Genomic DNA, 25,573 nt, shown 5'->3' with positions numbered 1-25,573 from the left:
ATTAACTTAATATGTTTGAATCTGTTTATTGTCTTCATCAACACTTATAATAATCCCTAACTTTCTAAACTAAAGTTGAAGCCAGAATTATTAAAACCCCTGAATTATCACCCCCCCCCCTGTTTATTTCCCCCCCCAATTTCTGTTTAACAGAGATTTTTTCAACACATACTCTCTAAACATACTAGTTTTAATAACTCATTTCTGTATTTTATATTTGCCATAATGACAGTAAATAATATTTTACTAGATATTTTTCAAGACATTTCTATAGCTTAACTTTAGGTTAACAAGGTAGGTTGGGGTAATTAGGCAAGTAACTGTATAAAGATGGTTTGTTCTGTAGACTATCAAAAAATATATTTACCTTAAAATGTTTTTTTTTTTTTTAATTAAAAAGATAAACAAATAAGACTTTCTCGAAGTAAAAATATTATCAGACATACTGTGAAATTGTCCTTGCTCTGTTAAACATCATTTGGGAAGTATAAAAATAACAACAACTATAATAATAATAATAATAATAATTCAAAGGGGGGTTAATAATTCTGATTTCAGCTGAACGTGCAGAATTTGTGTAAGCACATTGCAAGTTAAAAATAATAAAAAGGTGCTTAAGATGGGTGTGTTTACATGCATTATTGTCAATAATTACTTGTGCATAATATTATATAGGTGCTATAAATGTTCTGTGCATCACCATATATCTTATATGGAGTTGTCTGGATATTTACAGCAGCCATGTCCAGGTTCACATATAAATCAAGACATTTTGACTTTGATTTATGGCTGACAACTCTGCATGAAACACATCGAACCCTTCAAATGTTTGTCATAAATGCCAAAGAAATAAATAAAAAATATATTCATTAAAAAAAAAAAAAAAAAAAAAAACAGATCTTTACTGACCACAGTATGAGATAATATGGAGGTCTCGTCCTGCTTGACAGTGGGGGGAATAGCGGACACAGAGGCTTAACGCCAAGCAGCATTATTTATTTTCAAGTTCAACCTCTATCCATCACCGTGTTACCACCCTGTCCAGTTCGGGCGCTAACGCCACATCTTAAAGCTTATTACGACGACCCACCTTCTTCAGAAATATGATTGACGTTTCGTGGAAGAAGCGAGGCGGGGCCACAATTATGCTCTCGTCCAACCACGTTCGAGGGGCGGCGCGCGAGCGCTGTGTGCCAGTGTTGGTGGGCGGAGCCCTCCGCTATGTGTCAGTGTTGCCAGCAGACCTGTGCGAAACAAAAGCACTTCTCTCCCCACGTTTAACGCCTTCAAAGCACGTCTCAAAGCTGTTTGAGTCGTAAAGCTGTCAAAGGAAACAAGGAGTTACGCGGCAGAGTCGCAGATTACGCACGATTACAGCAGCCCTTAGACAAAGTTGGGCTCTGTTGTCTTGGCTTTGGTGGCAAGAGCAGGAGTGGCTTGATCCTAAAGCAGCTCTCCAGATCAGATTTCACCCAAACCAGCTGTGCGAGAGGGAGCATTGCCTTTTCTCCCCTGTCTCCCTCTCTCCATGTTGTAAGCGCGCTTCAGACACCCAGAAAGCAAAAAAGGGGGGAGTGACGGAGAGAGTTTGCCGAAGGAATTTCCTTTCTCCCAGGCGAAATCTGAAAAGTCACTAGAGTCTCCAAAACAGCGGCGAGGATGGATGACCAGCCCCGGTTGATGCACTCTTCTCACGGGGTGGGCATGGCCGGACACCCCGGCTTGGCGCAGCATATGCAGGATGGCACGGGAGGAGCGGACGACGAGGGAAGAAAACAGGACATTGGAAACATATTACAGCAAATCATGACCATAACCGACCAAAGTCTGGACGAGGCGCAGGCCAGGTATGTTTCCGAGATCTTATGCATGCTGTCTTAGCTTTATTAACTTCGTGGACAGTGTTAGCAAGTCAGCTGGGTTATATTTTTACGCGCCACCCCAATGCGCACCGACTTTTCTTTTTGCGTCTTTTTTCAAACTTTTATCAATTTTGCACAAGAAATATGCTTTTCCCGTGCGCCTTTGTGCACATTATGTGCTCTTCTTCTTCTTCCTCCCAGATGCATCGTTTCGATTTCCAATTGCTCTGGATCTCGCAGGTTACAAATGAGAAAAGCGCATTGATTCGGTGCCATATAGACTTACTACATGTTGCGGGTGGATTCAGTCCTAGTTTATTTATTTATTGGACTGCAAGCACCTTATGTTTAAGCCAGGGAATAAATGGTAATGATTTTTGGATACTTACAAATTATTAATCGTCAGAAAGTCCATAACTGTGCAGTGTTTACGTATAGCTTGATTGTGTACAGAAGGGACGCCGTAAAATACTTTCTTTAGAGTAACGTATCTACTTGTAGCATTTAAAAGCAATTAGACAGTCTGATGAAGTGTTGACAAGAAATAATTCACCTGACCGTTAGCCTTAATTAGCAACTGTCAACACAGGTGTTTTTAAAAGACTGAGATAAATGCAAACATTTCAGTTTTCAAATAATACTTGAACCTGCAAAATAATAGTAATAATAATAATAATAATAATAATAATAATTAAATAAAATAAAAATACATTAATAAAAACTACATGTGAATGTCTAAATTGCATTTGACACTCTTGTACTGATGTCAATAATATCTGTGGCTATTTTTTTTATTAATATTTTACTTCTGATGAATGATTGATTGCCACCTTAAATTAATATCTGATATCTTGAATGAATATCTTAAGCAGCTATGTTATTTATATTTATGATTCTATATTAATTAATAAAATAATATGTATATATATATATATATATATATATATATATATATATATATATATATATATATATATATATATATAATTTATTTATTTAAAGGAAGTAATTTAACTTTATTTTATAATTGGGGTTTAATGTTTATTTATTAGCTTTCTTCTTTTTTATTTACCAATTTAGTCAACAAATATTTGGTATTAATGTAATTTGCAGTCAACTTCAATCCATGCTTATGATTATATATGGTTTAATACTTTTACATTTTTTATTTTTTTATTTTTATAATATTTTATTGTATTTTTTATTTTATTTTCCTTAAAGATTGCTAGTCACTTTAGATGAGCAATTCATGGTGTTTAAAAGTGAGTTCACTTTGGAGTCAAATTCATTTAACTCTTTACTGTAATGCAATTATTGTATATAGCTTAATATTTACTTTAATATGTAAAATTATTATTATTACTATTATTATTATTATTATTATATTTTTTATTTAAAATTAAGTAGCTTTTTATTTTAAATAAGATGTGTAATAATTATTTTACTTTGCTATTTTCTTCAGTCCCCTCTTATATTGAAATGAAACAATGTTTTAATATCTAATGATGTCATTATTTGTTGTTCTATTTTCTCATCCCATGAGTATACAATGCTAATTCCATATTTCAGTCTACTTCATTCATTCTGCCATCTAAGATTCATTTGAAACATCCTGACAGTTATTTTTTTGCTCATTTAACACATGCATCACTTCCAAAAAGTGCTACACAATTTAGAGGCATTTGTCAGCTGTCTTCTATCAAATACCATTTTTTAAAATACTCCAAAACGCATTTCCATCAGACATAGCAGACATTCCTTCTAAGCCTAATGTCTGTGTTTTGACAGCTCTGACAGTTCATGCACAGTGACGGCGTAGTATTTATTTTCTGTTTGTGTTTTTAGGAAGCATGCGCTGAATTGTCACAGAATGAAGCCGGCTCTGTTCAACGTCCTGTGTGAAATAAAAGAAAAAACAGGTGGGTTTTCCTCTCTCACAATGAGAACAGAACTTTGCTTTGTTTAAATCCAGTTATCACATTAAGCGGGATATTGAAATATTGATTTTTTTTTGTGCTACACAGCTCTTTAATACAGTGATATATTGCGTGTCTTGTGAGAATCTGTGTTATTAGATATTTAGATAGAGGAGAATTTGTAGTTAGAGTCAAGACTGCACCTTGTCAAAGTTCTGATATTACAGTAATAACAGAACAATTCCTGTTGTGATTTATTCTGCATTTAGATTCCTCAAATAGATAGCTATTATTATTATTTTGTGTGCTAGGGTTATAATTTGTGCATCAGAGCTGAAGTGCATTACTTAATGCAGCATTTTACATTGCATTGTATCATATACTGATTGAGCGTGACTGATTAGGTTTAGTATAGAAATATTAGGTTAAAAAATATGACCGCTCTACTCATTAAATTGAGATTTTGAGTGTTAACTTTAGAAGTCACGCATCCTTCTTTTAATATGCTTAACTTTAGTGTGACAGTTTTGGGTACACATGTAATATTACAATTTTATGTCTAGCTTACACTGAATAAATAAATAAATCAATAAATATATTCACATTGCTTTCTATAATAAGTAACTATGCAATACATTAAGTTAATTATTTTAAAACTTAAGATTGTAATATATTACATTTTTACTCAACATTTTACCTTTATTTGTTTATTGATATTATTTTTGCTGCCCTGTACAGTGAGTTGCCGATTGTAAATTGTTAATGTATGCATTTTGTAGTTTTAGAATTGTAGCTGCTCAAGCAAAGTGCTTTAATAGCAGTTTAAAAGTCCACCAGAAGCGCTATTCATTAGGGCGAAATGAACATGCTGTTTTGATTATGCGATCGTCCCTGAGTGAAGGTTTTCAAGGTAGATTGCTATAACGAGAAACAACAACAAATGTCAAAAAAAAAAAAAAAAAAAGCAGCCGCATCTTCCTACTAATTAGCCCCAAAGTGTAATTTACAAAGATTTCATTACATGGAAGCTGAAGCTGGCTTTCTGCCACACTGTCTGAAAGCAGCAGTGCTGTGGAGAAGTTCCCCCTCCTCAGTGCAACTCTGAGCGAATGAAGAGGCTTTGCAGGGCCACCGTGTCAGCGATCACAGGAGCCTCATGGCACTAGCTTTGCTTTTTTCCTCCTCTTGTTTAGCAAGGTTCTCCGAGGAGGGAAAGAGTTATGCCTAGCTCTTTTGAACTGCTTGGCGTCACCCGGGGTTCACTCAAAGTTCGTTTCCAAGATGAAGAACAAAGTGACTTGGACCTCTTCCTGGCTTTTTGCTCCTGCTTCTCTTCCCACAGTTCCTGGCAAATGGGAACCTGCGGGGTTTTAGACTGGAGAGATAAACCCAAATAGGCTGTGTTAGATGTTGAAGATGGTACTTTTTTATTGAGTTCGAATCCTGTGCGTGAATTAGTTGCTTGTTTGTTTGTTTTGCCTACTTTGTATTAGATTCTTTTTCCCCTAAACACACACACACACACACACACACACACACACACACACACACACACACACACACACACACACACACAAGCACCTCATGTTGAGCTTTTGTTTGTAGTTGAACGCAGCCCTGGTGTTGTTTTTGTCTCGTGTGAACTTCCTCGGTTATGACGTGGTTGCTTCTTTTCTCTCAGGACTTCATTAGGAGCAGCGGATCATCAGAATCAAACCTACTTGCATTTGATCTGCGTTCCTATGACAAATTAACATTAGCTGATTTCTGGTTTGTTTTCTTTTCGGGCTGAAAACCTGAAAAAGTTAGGGCTTTCCATTTGTTGAAAGAAGCGAAGGAAAGGAAGGAGTCTTGTCAAGCAGAATAGGACTTTTTGTGCTTGATATTATGTATAAATGGGTCAAAGATGAAAATTATTGGAGATTGGCTGCAGATCTTTACAGATTTAATTTTATTTCTAGTACATTAGAACTGCTTAAGTTTTTTTTCAACTCAACTATGACTTCCATACATTTTACCATGATTTAATGAAGACACACAATATTTCATTGTGACAATGATTTACAGTTGAAGTCAGTATTATTAACCCCCCTTTATTTTTCCCCTAATTTCTGTATAACAGAGAGAAGACTTTTTCAACACATTTCTAACCATAATAGTTATTAAACCATTAAACCATAATAGTTTTAATAACTCATTTTTAATAACTGATTTGTGTTATCTTTGCTATGATGACAGAAAATCATATTTGACTAGATATTTTTCAAGACTCTTTTATTTAGCTTAAATTGACATTTAAAGACTTAACTAGGTTAATTAGGTTAACTAGGCAGATTAGGGTAATTAGGAAAGTTATTGTATAACGACGGTTTGTTCTGTAGACTATTGACTTTTTTTTTTTTCATAGTTTTAACCTTAAAATGTTTTTTTATTCTAGCCGAAATAAAACAAACAAGACTTTCTCCAAAAGAAAAAATATATATATATTATCAGACATACTGTAGAAATTGTCTTGCTCTGTTAAACATCATTTGGGAAGTATTTAAAAAGAGAAAAATAATTTAAAGGAGGTTCAATCATTCTGACTTCAACTGTATATACCAAAAAAAATATGTATAGCAGATGCTTTACTTTGCTTTCTGTGTATATAAATTGACTTTTGTACATTTAATTTGATGCAGACACCAAAATGCTGCCTCTCATCTTTGACCCAAATGTAATTTGTTTTATATGCACCATCAAACATTCAGCCACAAACATTTGCAAACTATTTTTGCAGTTTTATGAGCCCTAGCTTGGGAATTGACAGAGGGAAAAAAGGATTTTTGATGCTTTTTAAGTGGATGCTATTGATAGTAGCCTGACTGTGACTTAAGAAAACACTCTGAAAATAGAAAGCAAATAGAGTCTGTTTTTAGGTGTCAGTTTTTATACTGCTGAAAACGCTGTCGGCAACATGGTTTGAAAATAAATGAACTCAAGCCCCGACGGTTGATTTGAAAGGTCCTTGTACATTAAACCCCCCCTTCCGTTCACTCTCCTGCAGAATTAGCCGTGAGCTGTACCTCGGTTCACTTCTGTCTCTTTTTAATGCGAGGGTGTAATTTCACACTGCACAGACAGACACCACTAAAAATCCACCGCCGCCACCGAGAAAATGGCTCAAACCTCCGCCGTGACATTTACTGCAAATGTGCTGAGCGCTCAAACGAGAGCAGCCACCATTTTTTTTTTTTTTTTTTGGCCAGGCCCTTTTTAATTTTTCTGTTTTTTTTAATAAAGACTCAGCCTTGTTCACACTTTTACATTGTTGCAGCCACTGAGTCCCAGGTGGATTCCAGAAAAGCGAGGTTATTAAATCCGTAGCAGGTCTGTTTTGTTGAAATGGCGTAGCGTGCTGCGTCTTGGCTTTCATAACAGACTGTGGAGGTCATGAAACAGTGGCTCTGTGTTTTGAAAGAAATACACTTTTTCTGCTCACAATAACCTTGATTTACAGGAATCTTTAATGTTTTGATCAACGCGTTGTCACCTGCTTTAAACGCAGCTCGTAATTCCTATTAAGTTTCTTCAACATGAACTATAAATTTTTGCTCTGCTAATATATTTCATCTGCAGACGTGTTGAGAGAGCACCAAATGACACGGCTCCTGTAATTCTTGGTAACCTGCGGGTCAGCTCGCCTAGATTGACGTGGCAGTGAGTTTGCCCGGTGCGCAGCACGTGTTGCGTGGCGTGTTGACAGCCATGCGGGACGACGGCGTGGTGATGTGCCCTCCTCTGGCAAGCAGCTGACAAGCGGGGCAGTACGGTGTGCCAGCAGCAGACAGAGCTGGCCTGAACTTCTGACCTCGCTGTGTATTTTTACACAGGGCCTGACCGACTAACACGACACAGGCTGGCGTGCGAGTATAAACAAGTATTGCGGCTCATGGAACAGGATGCAATGCGGGGAGGGGGCTTTTAAACAAGGCTGTTTTAGCGCCGCAAGTGTTTCAGATTATTTAAAGCGTTCGTATAGCCTCGTGTAGTTTGCTGCATGCTCAATGCAAGGCCACTGTGTGAGTGTGTGTGTGAGTGTGTGTGTGTTTAAAATTGGTGACTGGCACATATAGATGGATGTGTGCGGAATGGACATTAAGTTTGATGTTTGTTGGTATCGGGTTTCAGTCATGTTTTTACCCTTGGGGCTTTCATCAGGCCTGTTACTCTTGGACATACACTACCCGATCGTGAACAGACGTTTGTTAAATAAACTTAAACTTAAGTTGAACTCGCTGAACTGTAGAGGGTCAGTGAAAAACGATTTTCCCATGCAGCAGAAAGGAAAAGACTGTATTAGTTCAATGTTAAAATGTTTAGATCACCTTTAAGTTTAATGAATACATCGCTGTGGTGTACTGTAGCTTTTATGTAACTTATTTTTCTAAAAATGTATATATAGTGGAGTTTGCATAATTAACAAAAAGTGATATATTTTAATATGTTCTGGATTGTATTTGATAATGATATCATTATTATATAACATTAAGCTAAATCATTAAAGGTTATGTACAGAGTGCGAATTACAGTGGGGATTTAAGGGGTCTGACCCCCCTAATTAATGCTTGATCCCCCTGAAGGACATCAGAACAAGATGTTTGGGGGTTAGCCCTGTAATAGTTAGGAAATAGTTTGCTCTGATCTGTATACAAATTAATATTAATAATTAAAATAATAGATAACTTTATTATACATTTGACCACCCCTAATATGGTTCATACCATTGTGAATGGATGTTTGCACCAAAAATATTTATTCATCAGTGTGAAACTAGCAAATCTAGAGCACCAACAGACAGTGTAGGTGTTTACAAAGTGAAGTTTATTTATAAACTAATTTCGAGAGGATCATGTGCTGTTCTCAGCTGTTCCCGCATGATCGATTATCTAATTGGATGATTTCTTACTCATTATAATGTACCATGTAACCAGAGTTTCTTATCTTAGTATGTTTTCTTAAAGAATCAACCCCACCCACCCCTACTCTCCCTCCTTTCTAGATGGGTGACTTGGCGGCCCAGTGATTAGCACTGTTGCCTCACACAGCACTGTTCTCTGGTTTCTTCCCACAGTCCAAATAACACGCACCCTTAGTAAATTGAACACACAAAATTGATACCATAGTCAAGCTCTTAGTGAGTACACCTCTCCTTAGTCATCCATATCAGTCATTTAGCTACAAATAAGCCGAGGGGAGTTCATAGAGATTTAACTGATCTTAAACTCCCTCTCACCCTACAAACGGGAGAGAGCCCAGGGCTCGAGAATCTCGTAAGCTCAGGGCTCTCTCTCGGGACAGCATGCCAAACAAGCCTTATTATCAATCATCAGCTAAGTGTGAACTCTTAAAAAATATTTCTTTTAAAAAAGGTGTTTGTAGGTGTCTGTAAAACTGAATGCACAGTTTGTATTTGGTTATACACTGGCTCGCACAAGTAAATTAAACAGTAAAATAAATGTTATTAGAAGTTATTAGAAATGAGTTATTGAAACTATTATGTTTAGAAATGTGTTGAAGAAATCTTCTCTCCGTTAAACAAAAATAAACATAATAGTTTTAATAACTCATTTCTAATAACTAATTTATTTTATCTTTGCCTTGATGACAGTAAATAATATTTAACTAGATATTTTTCAAGACACTTCTTTACAGCTTAAAGTGACTTTTAAAGGCTTAACTAGGTTAATTAGGTTAACTAGGCAGGTTAGGGTAATTAGGCAAGTTATTGTATGACGATGGTTTGTTCTGTAGACTATCAGAAAAAAAAATAGTTTAAAGAGGCTAATAATTTTTTCCTTAAAATGGTGTTTGAAAAATGTAAAACTGCTTTTAATCTAGCCGAAATAAAACAAATAAGACTTTCTCCAGACGAAAAAAAACATTAATACACACACTGTGAAAATTTCCTTGCTCTGTTAAACATCATTTGAGAAATATTTAAAAAAGAAAAAAAATTCAAAGGTGGGCTAATAATAATAATAATAATAATAATAATAATAATAATAATAATAATAATTATATATATATATATATAAATATATATATATATATATATATATATATATATATATATATATATATATATATATATATATATATATATATATATATATATATATATATATATATATATATATATATAGCCCCCCTTTGAAAATGAAATGTTATTAATTTGTTTTTATTAAATAAATACAATTTGAATTATTAAAAAAAAATGATGACAGTATGGTGCAGCAGTTCACACTTTTAGATGAAAAAAAAAAAAAAAAACTTTCACGAAGACTTCAAGCTAGATGTAATTTGACTAAATGCACATCTTTGCATGTGCACAATGCTAAAACCACAATTTGATCCAGTGCTATCATCTAACGTGACATGTGCCCACACTAACAAGCATGTCCTTGCTTGTATCCCATGTCAAACCAGTGACAGATCCTCATATACGCCACACACGGGTCTCAACATCCTGATGAATTACCCTTAACAAGATTCAGCAGCCAGATTTCCACTAAATATATTTCAACTTTAAATAAAGCCCCTTCTTTCCTGTATTAATATAACCTATATGAGATAAAAAACTCTTGTAAACACACCACACATTGTGAGGGCTGTATTTTGATGTATTGTTCTGCTAATCGTCACATATTCACTCGCAGTGTTGTTTTAGCTTTATTGTAGCGCTAGCAGTGCTCGAAACATAATATCGTTTGGGCTTCATTTCTTAACTCATTTGTTTATGCCACGTAATTTTAAGCTGGCACCATATCTAACGAGCGTCGTGTTGAATTGTGGAGAAATATTGTGTTAGCTGCAGCAACATGAAGGGGAGTCTTTCCTCCCCCTGTTTTATTTGGAACGTGATTGCTAATCATACTTAGGGCCGTTGGAACGGACATGCCTCAGTAGCGGCATAATGTTTCCTGTGTGTTTCTGTTATTACCCAGCTTCAAGTCTAAACTCACTCGCAATTAGAGCTCCTTATAAATTATGCAAATGATGACTGGCGTAATTGAGACATGTTAATCATGTTTTAAGAGCCTAATTACAGAAATGTATAACGGAGGTGGGAGTCTCTAATTAGCTCTGATAACAGGTTGCCCGTGTGAATAGTGAAGAAGCGCTTTTTTTGTGTGTGGGAGGTGTTTTCCTCTTGCGGACGGTCAATGGAGGAACCCAAACCCTCATTTTATGGAATAATTATTGACATGGCTTAAGGTTAAAGTGGACTTGTTTGAAACTGTTGCACATTAGAGGCTTGGCTGATGACATTAGGGTAATATTATTACACGTTGCTTTAGGATTAAAACCTAAAGCAATGCGCAGTAATTCCCCCCTTCTTTGCATTATGAAATGCATCACAACATATGAATTAAATCACATCAGCGCTCCAGTTTGTGCAAAACAAATCTTCCTAGATTTAGTCGTAATGTAAGGCAACATGATTTGGAATCTGTTAATGGGTTTTCTGATAAGAAGTGCAGCTTTTGTTGTCGATTGCTGTGCAATTGCCACCAAATTATGTGAGTTTTGTATCAGTATTGGAATTGTTAAGCTGATTTAAAGCACCAAAACTTTTTCTTTTTTTGGGCTAAACAAACTCTTCAGCCTCTTCTTTGACCCAACTATACTAGAAATGAATGATAATACTAAACAAAATAAAAAATAAAGATATGTAATGATAATTTGTAATTATTGTTATTTATAAGTACTTCATTATGGGTCCGTTGACGTTTCTGTTTGGAGTTTGCATGTTCTCCTCCTTTGCTGTTCTTCCTCCGGGTGCTCCATTTTCCCCCTAAAGTTCAAGGAGATGTGGTATAGGTGAATTGGGTAAGCCGTATGTGTGTGTGAATGAGTGTGTGTGGATGTTTCCCAGTTATAGGTTGCAGCTGTAAGGGCCTCTGTTGCATAAAACATGTGCTGGGTTGGCTGTTCATTCTAAGTTGCTGGTTCATTCTGCTGTGGCGACCCCAGATTAATAAAAGGGACTAAACCGAAAAGAAAACGAATGAACAACAAAGTTTTTTTTTTATTTTTTTTTTTTTTTATTATACTCATGTTTATGTTAATACCTTTTGGACATATTAAACATCTGAGCTTTTATTTTTGCTCCCCCTCTTTCTCGATTTCCCCACTCGTTATTCTTTGTGGAGATGTTGTTTGAACAATAAAAAGGAGTTATTGTTGCTGATATCTTATATGGTGTGTTGTGAGATGCTGATGTGAAGTTGTACATTCTAACCGGAGAAACCTGGTTTTCTGTCTCCCTCTCTAGCTTGAAGCATGGTAGGGAGGTTTGAGGCCTTCTGTTTATAATTGCCTTTTATTTATTATTTTATTATAATTATTTATTATTTCTATTTCTATGTATTATTCATTCACTCCTGTGTTGTTAGTAGGGATGTAAGTTTTCTGTAATTTATATGCTTCTTTATTTTTCAGGGAAGTTTGCTCTAATTTAGCTTGGTTTGTTGTCATTTATTTTGGCTGAACCCCTCCTGATGTTATTTTGCACCTTATTTTCTGTGAGTAAATCATATTTTCTTGGTAATTCTCAGTGGTTTGTGTTTGTGTTTATTTTTTGGGTTGAGAGAGCGCGGGTGCAGCAGGAATTATATTTTTAATCCCTGTTATCTTGTTACGTTTTGGTTAAACTTCTTTTTGATTAAAGATTTTTTATTTCTTAATTTTTTATACAACAGATACATTTATAGAGACTATTTTATGAAGTTTTTCTTTTGGTGGCAAAAGAACTTTTCATTTAAATCTTAGGATAGATGTTTGGCACAAAGTTAATTGCCAATGTTAATATTATGACTGAGCGGTCATGTAAATCAACATATAAATTAATATTGGCCATAGCCAACAATACATTATGTGGGTCAAAGTTATAGATTTTAGTTTTATGCCAAAACTAGTATTTACTAACTAATATTAAGTAAATAATACACTGCATTAGGCATGGGTCAGTATACGTTTCTGATGGTATGATAACCTTGGATAAAAATATCATGGTTTTACAGTACTGTGATCACTGTCCTAAAATCTGCTCTTTTTAAATGACTGGTTAAAAAAAAAAAATAAAAAAAGGACAAATATATAATATTGTGGAACTATAAACCTGTCAGGCTAAATAATTAAAATCATTGACTTCCGCTCTCTTCATTCGTTTCAAAGACACATATTTCTTTACAACACATTTAAGAAAAACTACATAAAAACTCTTACAAATACCTTAGGATTTTAGTGGTTTTAAAACCTTGACTTTTCCAAACTGCGGTAAACCCTTGAAACTGGTTATGGTCCCATGCATACACAGCCCTTTACTGTAAATATTTAAAAACTCAATTTTTTATTATTACTCTGCATAATGCTTTATTTAGACAAGTTTAAATGGGATTTTCTCAGTATTTTAATCCTCAGATTCCAGATTTTCATCAAAGTGAAAATCAGTCGTACCTCAAATAAATATTGTATATCTGAACGAGGCATACATCAATGGAAAGCTTATTTGTATAGCTATTAGGCTACGTTTAAATCTCGATTTAAAGGGCACCTACTTTACCCCTTTTACAAGATGTAAGATAAGTCTTTGGTTTCTCCAGAATGTATCTGTAAAGTGTCAGTTCAAAACACCCTCAGATAATGTACCATAGTCTCCACAATCTGCCCATTTTGGTGTCTGAATACATTGTAGATTTTTTTCATAACCTGTGGCTTTAAATGCAAATGAGCTCCTTCTCCACACCGCTCCTTTGTGTGTGTCTGCTTCTTATCATGCGTTGCATCAGATAAGCAGCACAGTGACAGAAACAGACTCGGATGAAGCTGAAATACAGCTCACTAGTCAAAAATATCAAGTAAATTTATTTCCTGTATTTGTGGTGGAGTTTATTCAAGCCTTTCTGAAATGATAGGTCTCACACAAATGCCATTTGTGTGCGGCCATGGTGATTATAGCAGTTAAGAATTAGATAGGGATTTTACTGTCATTATTACAAACATGCTCTGTTTTACAGCATTTTAAACTTATACAAATCATAGAGAGTTGTAACAAATACTTTAAACCCATTGTATTTGCAAAAAAACTGTGTTCTGTGGACCTGTGTGAGCATGCTATTATTGAAACATGGAACCAGTCTATCAGTTCGGTGGGCGGGTACAACCACACATACATCACGTTGTGGTGGGCCTCAAAATCACTGGGATTTGGGTCCTATTTTACCGTCAAGAAATTTTAAAAAAGACACTTGTTGGCTTTTTATTACTTCTATATGACAGTGGACACACTACATATCTAAAGACAGTTCTGTCCAAACAGCTTACAAATGTTGATTTTCTTCATAGATGCCCTTTAAAAAAAAAATAAAAAATCAATCACACTTATGACTGGTTTTGTGGTCCTTGGTCACATATTTAGGCCTACTTGTTGAAATCACAGACTTTGGTTGGAACTGTGGTTTTATTTAGACTAACCAAAAAAACGTTAAACTGAACGCATCAGTGTAAAGCTGATATTCCGGTTCTCATTTTTGCACAAATCAGATATCAATACGGACTGCTTGTCGCTGTTTGTTTTACGGTGATCTCCGTAATGGTCATTTAATATTTCCTCTCAAAAGATTTGAATGCATCTAAAGTGCATAAAAGCATGGCCAGTTTTGGATATCTGCAGCATCAGTGCCAGCCATTCTGCAAACCGAGCTTTTGTCCATAGTTGTCCGACAGATATCATATTCAGAGCCATTACAGCCAAAACATCTACTCACTTATTGGATTAAAAATTGCTTTAGCGAGGAAATTTGCTTGGAGATGCGACGGAGCTCTTTTTTGTTGTCCAGTATTAGTGTGTGGTGCAGTTTGTAAAAAAAAAAAAACAAAAGAAGAGAATTACAGTAAAAGGCTTTGCAGATGTTATTATTGTCTCTGTGGAGTCAGTCTCAGCCCCTCAGTCAATGGTTTGATCCATATTACTGCCACCAAAAAAAACAAAACTCATCGTTACAAACACATTTCAATTCATTCACTTTCCTACGTGCCTTTAAGTGTACAAGGCGTTGCCGTTTCCAGCTACGGTTGCCATACCAACACCCCAGGAGTTCATTTAGCTTAATTCAAAGGCCGGCGATTGGCGTTCTCCAGCATCCTGCTGTTTGATTTTGACGACGGCGGCTGCGGCGCAATACATAAAAGACCCCCGTATATCCCCCACAGCCATCAGGCCCCCCCTTTCTCCTCTGCTGCGAGCAGTCAAACACGGACCGGCGAGCGCCCCTTCCTGTCTCGACTTAGTAAAAATGACACAAATTAATATATGCTACTTAAACCAGACCAAGATTAATGGCTGCCTTTCGCCGCAGCTTAGGAACACTGTCAGTCGACACGCGCTCATTGGACAGAATCAACACTGATCAACATTTATTCGCTGTCGTATCCTGTGTTCGGGGAGGGATTGAGCACCCCCTTGCCTGCTCTTGTGTGTGTGTGTTACCCGACTCTGTGTTTTCATCCCAAAATGACACGTTTTCATTTCACGGAGCGCATATTAGAGTAATAAAATGACACTGATATCTTCTACCTTTGTTAGATTTCACTGTGCAATTATTGTGTTGCCTCAGCCACGTCTTAGGTTTTTTACTTGAGGGAACATACTCAACGGGGAAGTGCATCTTCATATTCATTCCATACACTTTAAGCTAATGATGTGATATAGTGGGTGTTCGTGTTGCTGGAGTGCTTTAGCGTGTAATGAATGTTTCTAATGCAGATGAATGTAATGCTGTTGGCGTGGTGCGGCTGTGCTAAAGATGCCCTCCACTCTCTTTAATCAGCAGGAGGGTTTGACGGTACAGCGGGCGACGAGCCTGTGTGCGCCGTTATGTGGAGGTAACGCGTAGCTATGAGTCGCTCTCTTGCCGTGAAATATTCTAATTTATGCTAATGAAGCTGGCGCTGCCGTGAGAAACAAAAGGGCTGGCTATGAGCCGGCGTAACCCCCCTTCGCGAACACATACATGAGTGTACATATTTTCTCTCTGTGAGTGTGAAGGAGAGGAGTGATGAATTAAGCCAGCGTCCTCAGAAATGTGCGTATCTGATTGGCAACACTTTAAAGGCGGATAACATACTTTTAGGTCTGGATCTGGATTTAAATAGAATTTACGTCTGGTTAAGTGACTTGCTAATAATTTTTAATAAGATTTGGACATTTTCAGGATATGTCCTTCACGAAAGGAAGTCTCATGAAAATGTATGTTTGTTTTCGTTGGCAAACCGTTATTTCTGCAACGCAGAAGTCAGTCTTAAAACCAGACTTAGCTAGCTGAGATACATGGAATGTCTTGGAATTTGGCAAATTTTGGAATAAATCTGCACAAATAATCATATTTTCACATGAACCTGTCTGTGAATATAAAACTGCAAGAAACTATAAGTATACATTATGTTTTGCTTTTCTGAGAGACTTATCAATTGACACATCAATTGTATTAACAATTCTTAATGTATAACTATTCTTACTTTGTTGTATATTACTTCAGAAAATTAACACTGTTTTTTTTTTTATATTACCTTAAGTAAGCATTTGTCTGTCCTTTTCTTGCTACTGTACCTCAGCAAACAAAATGAAAAACACAATCACTGCTTTTAAACAGGTTTCCCAGATATTCCCTGACTGTCATTGGTCAGTCAAACACAATGCCTCAACCGAACCTCACAGCATTGCCTTGTCAACTCGTTTGACATGTTTTATAACACCACAGTATGGAATTGTGGTATGGAAGTGTTTTGCAATTAAATTGTATTGCTTGCATTAGAGTCTTAAGTTCGATAAATGGGGATCTTTACTGAAACATCAGCTGGTAGAAACACCAGTGTAGATGAGGATTGTTTACATTTGAAATGCTGTGTTAAAACTAAATTAAACTAATATAAATATTAGTCTTATGCTGTGTTTACACAAGAGGTGAAGCATTGTGCCACTTCCTCTGATTACTTGTGGGATGGTTTTTGCTATGCAAATTTTCTGCTCACGTTAAAATTTTTTAACTTTCATAGAAGATTCTGAATCATTTTCACTGCCGGATAGAAATTTGCCTCTATTCACACATTTGCGTTGACTTTGTCTACTCATGCAGATACTCAAATTCACATTTGATGTGAACCCAGCATTAGAGTTTACACACTTCTAAATAAAGTTACTTTTTATTTTTCTACATTTTGTATTTTTGTTCTGTTCTGAATACACCTAAAATTTTAATTATATATTTATATTTAATGAGCTGACAGGTGACACAGTGGTAAGCACATTTGCCTCACAGCAAGAAGGTCACTGGTTCGATCCTCGGCGTTTCTGTTTTGCATGTCTTCCCCGTGTTGGCATGGATTTCCTCCGGGTGCTCTGGTTTCCCCCACAAGTCCAAAAATGTGGTATAGATGAATGGGGTATGGTAAATTGTCTGTAGTGTATGTATGAATGAGAATGTATAAATGTTTCCCAGTGATGGGTTGCAGCTGGAAAGGCATCCGATGTGTAAAACATATGCTGGATATGTTGGCAGTTCATTCCGCTGTGGTGATCTCAGATTAATGAAGGGACTAAGCAGAAAATGAATGAATGTATATATATGTATGTATCTCAGGCATGTAATGATTGACTGTGCGATAGTTGAAAATCGATTCATCGAAAATATGTAACAATTCAGATCGGTAGAAATGTTGAATGAATCACTGTACATTTTTTTAACAAAGGGGTCGCTGTGTTTTGGCGCAAATTTGTGTTACGCCTGATACTCCTGTGTAGCCGTACATTTATACTTCTGCACTTTGTTTTTGTTTCTCTGCAACAACACTTCCAAAACGCTAGCTGGCAGTAGATGTTTATGTTCCTCTGTGAGTTTCTGCTGGTGTTTTGTTTACCTTAATGTAAAGGTGGCTCAAGCTCGCTCATTTTAGGCGGGAATCAGCAGACAAAAACTTTAATCATGAGGTAAACACAAACTATAATTTCCATCTAGAGCTCCTTCACGACACTCCACACTCGGTCCATTGGGCTTGCGTGACTCTCAGTCCTATCCACACTCATCAGCAATACCAAGCTGACCAATCACAGAGCTTGTGCTATGTGTCGTTGCGACATGTAGTTAATTTTTTTAAGGGGTGCGCGTCAGTGTTGCTGACCACCATGGTAAGGACTATGTGACCATGTGTAGGCTGCATTTTAGCATATAGTGCGCTTGACGCAGAAGTAAAAATCAGCCTTTACCTCCACATCAGTGGCGGGCAAGAGGTGAGGTGGCAGAGTACATTTGTGGCTACTGAGAATGCTTGAGTAAGTGAACGTTACCACACGCAATGCTGCAGTGTGACACGCTACATGCAGAATAGTTTAAAACAAGAAAGACATGACCACTGGGCAGTTATGTAACGTAGTGAACATACTGAACCGATATACCGTAACAGTACACAGACAGAGAAGCAAAGGAAATTAAATAGACTAATCATGATTGTCTCATCAATAGTGTTATGAGCTTTTTTTATGATGTTTTGTTTGCTGAAAAATACATTTTAAAAATGTTGGTCAACTTACAACCACGATCTAAAAACATAGTTCTGACTAGCCTCCAACTTGAATGATGCTAGGGGTTTGAATGTTATTTCACTAAGAGCATAAAAATAAATGCCTCAATAAAAATATAATGAAACTAAATAGCAAATTAACCCCTGCAACTTTATTTTCCATACTTTCATTTCAGCTTATGCGTAAAATAATAAAAAATGTGCAGTATTCAAGAAAAAAAATAATAATAAATAAAGGCTCTTCACCTTAAATTTGTCTCAAATTATTTTGTTAAAAAGTCGTGACTAAATCTTATCGTGAGGTTAGTATCATGAATTTTATCGAATTGTGAGTCTGGTGTATCGTGAAAATGCCATGTTGGGACAAAACACAGTGGTGTAAACACACCCTTAGAGTGGCCACACTTAAAGTAGTAAATTTTCACATTGTCAAATACACACTTGAGCTGAATTCACATAAGAAGCGACAAGCGAGCGCGGGCCGGGCTGTGGAGGAGAGTAGCGCTGCAGAGGGAGAGCATGAGGAGGTGGATTTGGATCACTTCCCAACATGGTGGCCAGTGAGCGCGTAGGTAGCTTTTAGCACAGCGGGGCGAGGAGCAGGAGCTTTAGCAGGGGTCAGCGCTCACCACGGCCGCCTGGCAGCACCACACACACACACTCTGCCCTCAACACTCAGGCAAGCTTAATCGAGGGGAAACAAAGAGCCCCTCATGTGGCAAGGAATTCAAGGTCTTGCAATAGCTCAGTGGGCTTCCCTTCACAAACACGCGCGTTGATTGGAAGGCAATACGGTGCGCTCGTGAAGCAGCAAAACAGTCACCTTCTGTAATTATGTGGGTGGTAATTATTTCCTGCACGCTAAACACCAAATATTCAATAGCGTCTGACCTTGAGGACGCAGGTCTCGCATCTTTCGGCTAATTGCGTGTTTGCTATTATAGTTGGTTTCTAAAATGAGAACTGTTTGTACAGTGTACGCTTGCTGTCCCTAAACACACACACACACACACACACACACACACACACACACACACACACACTTTTCCCTCTGTTTGCCAGCTCGCCTTTGGCAGTGTTAGTTATGGACAGTTAACTCCTGGAATCCTATTAATGACTGTCATTTTCCTTTTTTGCCTTTTGCATAATCAGCATTGTGCTCCGCTGTCCTACATAACCGCTTTTAGCAGCTCTTGTCTAGGTCTTCCGTTGCTGAGAGCACAGACGGAAACATGGGTGGCAGGTGTGTGTGTGTGTGTGTGTGTGTGTGTGTGTGTGTGTGCATTTGGGAGCTGGGGAGGAAGAAGGCTGTTCTGGTGATATATTGCATTTCAAGCCTCCTGCCAGAAAAAGGAACAGTGAGATGTCAAGGCATGTGCAGTAGAGTTTACCTCGACCTGAAGCCAAACCTCCGCCATCGAATCCTTATCGACTTGAGAACTCTCATCGGACAAGAGTGTCGTCAGGCCAGCTGGTGACATTGTGTACTCTTAAAAAAAATACAGGATGAGCTTCTTAACCACTATGAAGGACTTTGAGGGCCTTTCTTTATTTATATCTGCTACAGGAACTCACAATGACATGATTTCACAGTTTTTTCCCTAAATGCATGTTCGGTGTAAAGTAGGACTGTGCAGTTTGGATGGAAAAATAAACCATATTGTGGTGTGATGCAGATAGAACATTGGACACTTTAAGAGCATTATTGGAGATACTGATTAATTATGAAAATATGAATTATTTTTCAACTCAAATGTTATTTTTGCTCATAGGTATATCTGTCTTAGCCTTTTAACATGATGAAAACCAAAATACCTTTTAATTCACATTGCTCGTTCAAATTAGGGCTGCATGATTTGGATAAAATAATAATAGTAATTATACAATATATCATAGTAATTCTAAACTATATTATATTATATTATATTATATTATATTATATTATATTATATTATATTATATTATATTATATTAAATTATATTATTATGTTATATTATATTATATTATATTATATTATATTATATTATATTATATTATATTATATTATATTATATTGACATTAATACTGTAAAAAGAAATAATGTCAGTGCTAGAGTATTGAAAAATTAATACATTTATCTTTTAATTTCCTTGCATTTTCGCATGCATATTTACATTTACATCACTGTATTATATTATATTATATTATATTATATTATATTATATTATATTATATTATATTATATTATATTATATTATGTTATGTTATATTATATTATATTATATTATATTATATTATATTATATTATATTATGTTATATTATATTATATTATATTATATTGACATTTAATATTTTAAAAATCAGTAGTGCTTGAGTAATATTAAAGGATTAATTATCTTTACCTTTTAATTTCCTTTCATATTTGCATGTATATTCACATTTACATTAATATATTATATTATATTATATTATATTATATTATATTATATTATATTATATTATATTATATTATATTATATTATATTATATTATATTATATTGATACTGTAAAAAGAAATAATGTCAGTGTTAGAGTATTGAAAGATTATTACATTTATATTTTAATTTCTTTGCATTTTTGCATGCATATTTACATTTACATTTACATTACTGTATTATATTATATTATATTATATTATATTATATTATATTATATTATATTATATTATATTATATTATATTATATTATACTGTATTGACATTTAATATTTTAAAAATAAGTAGTGCTTCAGTAATTTTAAAAGATTAATTATTTTTATCTTTTAATTTCCTTTCATATTAGCACGTATATTCACATTTACATTACTATATTATATTATATTATATTATATTATATTATATTATATTATATTATATTATATTATATTATATTATATTATATTATATTATATTATAATCAAAGTTACAGCACTTTTAAACCCCCTATTGCAAATAATCTGACACTATGAGTTTGTGTTTTAGGGATGTAACAAATGTCCAAATTTAGGTTGCAACCTGTTCCTCCTCTCTAAAATTAATCCTCCTTGCCCTTCCAGTGCTTTCCTCTCTGTCCGAGAATAAAAAAGAGACTTTTAAGCATCAGCCCCAGAGCTGCAGCATCTGCCTGGCATCTCCTGTTCCTATACCGTTCGCTGTTTTTCTAGGTAATCTCCCCTGACAGCATCGTAAGCAGGTGCCTCCTCACATCTGCATACACTTTGCTTTCATTTGATTTCCTATTACCACACCTCATAGTGCGGGTCTTTTTCGGAAATCCTCCCCGATAAGGCGCTATTGATGAATTGATATGGGTGGAGGCGGCAGGCAGATAAAGCTGCGCGGGTTAAGAGCTTTGTGGATAGTTTAACCTTGATATAACAGTTGTTTCAGTGAGGTTGATTTTCTCTCATCCATCTTCATCCATCAGGGCCTCACTGAAGTATGCAAATGAGCACAGTGGATAGGCGCGTGCTGCCGTTAAATGGGCCGTTTCAAATGTGCGGTGTACCGCACTGACAGGGTGATACTCCTTACTGTCCAAATTTAGTGTGTCTTAACAGGTTCCCCCCCTTACCAACCACACTCACACACACACATGCATGCATACAGGCCCCCTATTCCTCTTTGCAGAAAGCATGGCGACTTATAAAATATTAATAAGATTTTTTTTTTTTTTCTTGTGCCTGCCACATTGTTTTTCATATTCAAATGTGTCAGCATAAAATCTGAAAGACACATGCATTTTTATGGGCGTCCGGTGTGTGTGTGTGTATGTAAAAAAATAAAAATAAAGCAAGCGGATGCTCTGACAACAATAACAAGAACATTTCTAGCAAATACAGTTATTCCCCTGCCAAATTAAGTCATTTATTTATGTTAGTGGGTTGTAACGAATGTGGGTATTATTAGCTGGTTGTGAAATATGGATGTTTAAGTTAATTAGGGAGCGAGGAGATGTTATAATTATAATGCTTAATGTCCCAGAATACCACGGTCACAAGACTACAATGAAAAAAAACCATCAACAACAGCAACAAAAAAACATTATTGCAGAAAATAAAGTGTTTTTATTGTGTATTTGACATTAATCTGACATCTCTTGCTGCTTTGTTTACTTGCCGTTTGCTAAAGGGAGTAATGAAAAACAAATTAAAGCTGTTATCTGTGAAGCAATCTGCACATTGAGAATAGGTTTACTAGAAGTAAATGTTGAGATAAGGGTTCAGGGTTTGTTGATATGAGCTTGTTTTTGGCTGTTATACACTAATGTTGGACTTTTAAATGATGCAAATAGAGTCTAACAGTCAATTTTTGGAAGTAAAAAACAAAATGCCTTTACTTTGTTTATCTGTAGCAAAATAGATTATTGTTGTTTTTATTTTCATTTTTTATAGTGATTGATGAACAGTTAATGATGCGATTGTCTGGATATTCCTATTCCTATTTTTGAGCGAAATGCTAATGGTCTAATCCGATTCAATGATTTATGAAGGGCTAAGCTAAGCTAAACATTCTCCAGCCAGATTCAGGGATCAACAAAAAGTTTTCAAAATAGTAAAACTCCATCATTTAATTCTAGGGAATTTGAAAAATGGCCTGTTTTTTTTTTTTTTTTTGGACAAAAACATGGAGAGTTTCTTTATAGATAAGGGGCGTGGCCAGAGGCGCTGTAATGTTATAGCAGAGAAAGCTAAAATACCATCCAAATGCTGCTTTTTTCACAGAGTTTCTTTTGTTTCTATATTTGGGCTTCCAAACGACATGACACAAAGAGAGAAGTGCTTACAATTCAGATTTAATTATATTCCAGAGAACTATTAAAAATATATATAGCTAGCAATTGACAAAGGACAAGTTCTGGAATCTTTAGCTAAAAACTACTCCAATTGATGAAGCTGTAAATTTTGAACAACAACCTGTAAGTATTTTTATTTGTTAAAATTAAACAAATACAGGCACAGTTTCTAGCATAAATGGTATGTTGTAGCAAGGAAGTAAACAAGGATGTAAATGCTGGAAATTGGTGTTTGTCACCATTAACAATTTACCTACAAATTCATTTGTATCAGTCGAACCCCGGTAAACAGCCACAATCTTCAGCAGTGGGTGCAGTGTCTCTGTATTATGTTAGCCGAACAATAAGAGCCTCTTGAGGGCGAGCCTTTCAGAGAAACTAAGAAATATGTCAGTTGTTTTCATGTTAGCTGAGTGGCTGTATAAAATTATAGTAAGATGCAATGTAATACATATTATAGTAATATGTATATGTGTTTATATATATATATATATATATATATATATATATATATATATATATATATATATATATATATATATATATATATATATATATAAAATGTGATATTCTACAAGTGAAGCATAAGCACAGATTGCTTTACTTCCTATAAACACAGCCAAACTTTAAAAATAATGTCTAATCCGATTCAATAATTAATGCTAAGCTAGGCTAAACATTCTCCAACTAAACCCAGAAATCAACGGAAAGGATTCAAAAATAGTAAAACTCTACCATTTATTTCTAGAGAATTTGAAAAGTGGTCTATTTTTACAAACAAATTTAGATTAGTTTTATAAAGAAAACACATTGAGATTTTGACATGAACTATCTCTTTACACAGGTTTGTATCTGTATTTTTTGTTTTATTTGAGTTGCGATTTGTTGTGATTTTGATTTGATATGAATTTTTTTACATACATTAACGATTTTATATTGAATTGCAAACATTTTTTTTTTTTTTTACTGTGTATTGATCTAAGAGCCAATCACACAACAGAAATGTACAACAATGGGAATGTGTTGATATTAGTGATGTACTGAATTTTCGGCCACTGAACATTTTTCAGCTGAAAATATGTTATTTCATTCAATGAACCCTCTTATTTGTGGATTCAGTCATTGTCAGTGTACTCTTTTAAATCTGAAGGCATTAACAGCTTATATCGACATATATTGTTATCGTTCAATATGGAAAATAATTATTGCTATATCGCCCTGCCCTACATTGACTAATGAGAATCAGTACTGCTGAAATATTGTATGAACACTAATTCAAATCTATGTAGTGTTGCTTCTCAATCCCTTATAATTTTCATGATGATCTTTAAGTCAGTATGTTGACACTTTCACTGGTAACTCTGAAATTTGATCTTAAAAAAAGCATCTGCCTTGTTCTTTTTGTAATTGCTGTGCAGTCAGAAAGTGGGAGTAGATTTCTACTCTTTATAATTTTGGCTTCCTCTGGGATGCCACCAGATTTTCTTTTTATAGGAGCTTATAGTTTATAGCAGCTATTACGATTCATTGTGCGATTTCAATAAGCAAGCGTTCAAGCTGTTAGTTTCTCTGCTTCACGAGCTGTCAACCGTCCACTCGCTGGATCGCTCAAGGAAGACTATAATAAACCAATGGGGTGGATCTCAGTCATGACTGATGGATCTCTGTGCCAATCAGGAATTGGTGTGGAGGGAGTCCGTGTAACAAGCCTGGGAAACCTGCCATGTAGACCTAACCACAACTGGCCTCCACTAAAAAAGCCCATTAACATTAATGAAGGATGGTTTTTAAAGCTTCTTCGGCAATCAAGCCCGACAGGATTTATGAAATGAATGGCCTGCCATTAAGAATCATGATTATCATTAGCCAGGTCCACACGATAGATTGGTGAGGGATCATTCAAAGACTTTGAACGCCAGCCTTTGCCTTCCAACACATTGATGGACGGGCCACTGAACTGTTTCTTTCTTCCAATTTTTTGCAAATGCAAACAAACTTAAAGCTTCCATCTTAGAGTTAGATTCTGTTTCCTGTAGTAGGCTTTCAACTCCTTTTTGGAAATATCACACTTATGAATTCTGAAGCTTGGTACTAGACCTGATATTGAGGCACTGTTTACATGACAATGTTTTCAGCCAAAACTTTGAGTCGTTTTGCCTGTTTGTTTACTCGACCACAGCTTTTTGTGATTGACAAGGATACATTACGAAATGGACATTTCTGAAAATATCACTGTACACCATAAAAAAATGCAGTGTTCCACACAATTCATTCATTTTGTCTAAACACAAATCAATTCATTTAACTTGACAAATGTAAGTGGATTGAACAGAAAACAATTAAGTTGTCCCAAAACAAGCAGCAAAAATCTTTTTTTTTCG

General features: G+C 35.4%; 1 protein-coding gene across 4 annotated transcripts in view; it reads left to right on the top strand.

Annotated features, from left to right (window-relative positions):
* Window positions 1-1,225: 1,225 nt before the first annotated feature.
* pbx1a (pre-B-cell leukemia homeobox 1a) overlaps window positions 1,226-25,573 on the top strand; it is a 133,180-nt gene continuing 108,832 nt past the window's right edge. For 2 of the 4 annotated variants that reach the window (XM_073920766.1, XM_017358962.4), the window contains exons 1-2: window positions 1,226-1,847; window positions 3,708-3,781. In XM_073920766.1, the coding sequence (XP_073776867.1) occupies window positions 1,660-1,847; window positions 3,708-3,781 (262 nt within the window). In that variant the 5' untranslated portion in view covers window positions 1,226-1,659. 4 annotated transcript variants of the gene reach the window in all.

This window comes from Danio rerio, chromosome 2 (genome assembly GCF_049306965.1).
Source record: "Danio rerio strain Tuebingen ecotype United States chromosome 2, GRCz12tu, whole genome shotgun sequence".
Classification (NCBI taxonomy): Eukaryota; Metazoa; Chordata; class Actinopteri; order Cypriniformes; family Danionidae; genus Danio; species Danio rerio.
The sequence above is the reverse complement of the archived record's forward strand: the minus strand, read 5'-3'. Positions and strand labels throughout refer to the sequence as shown.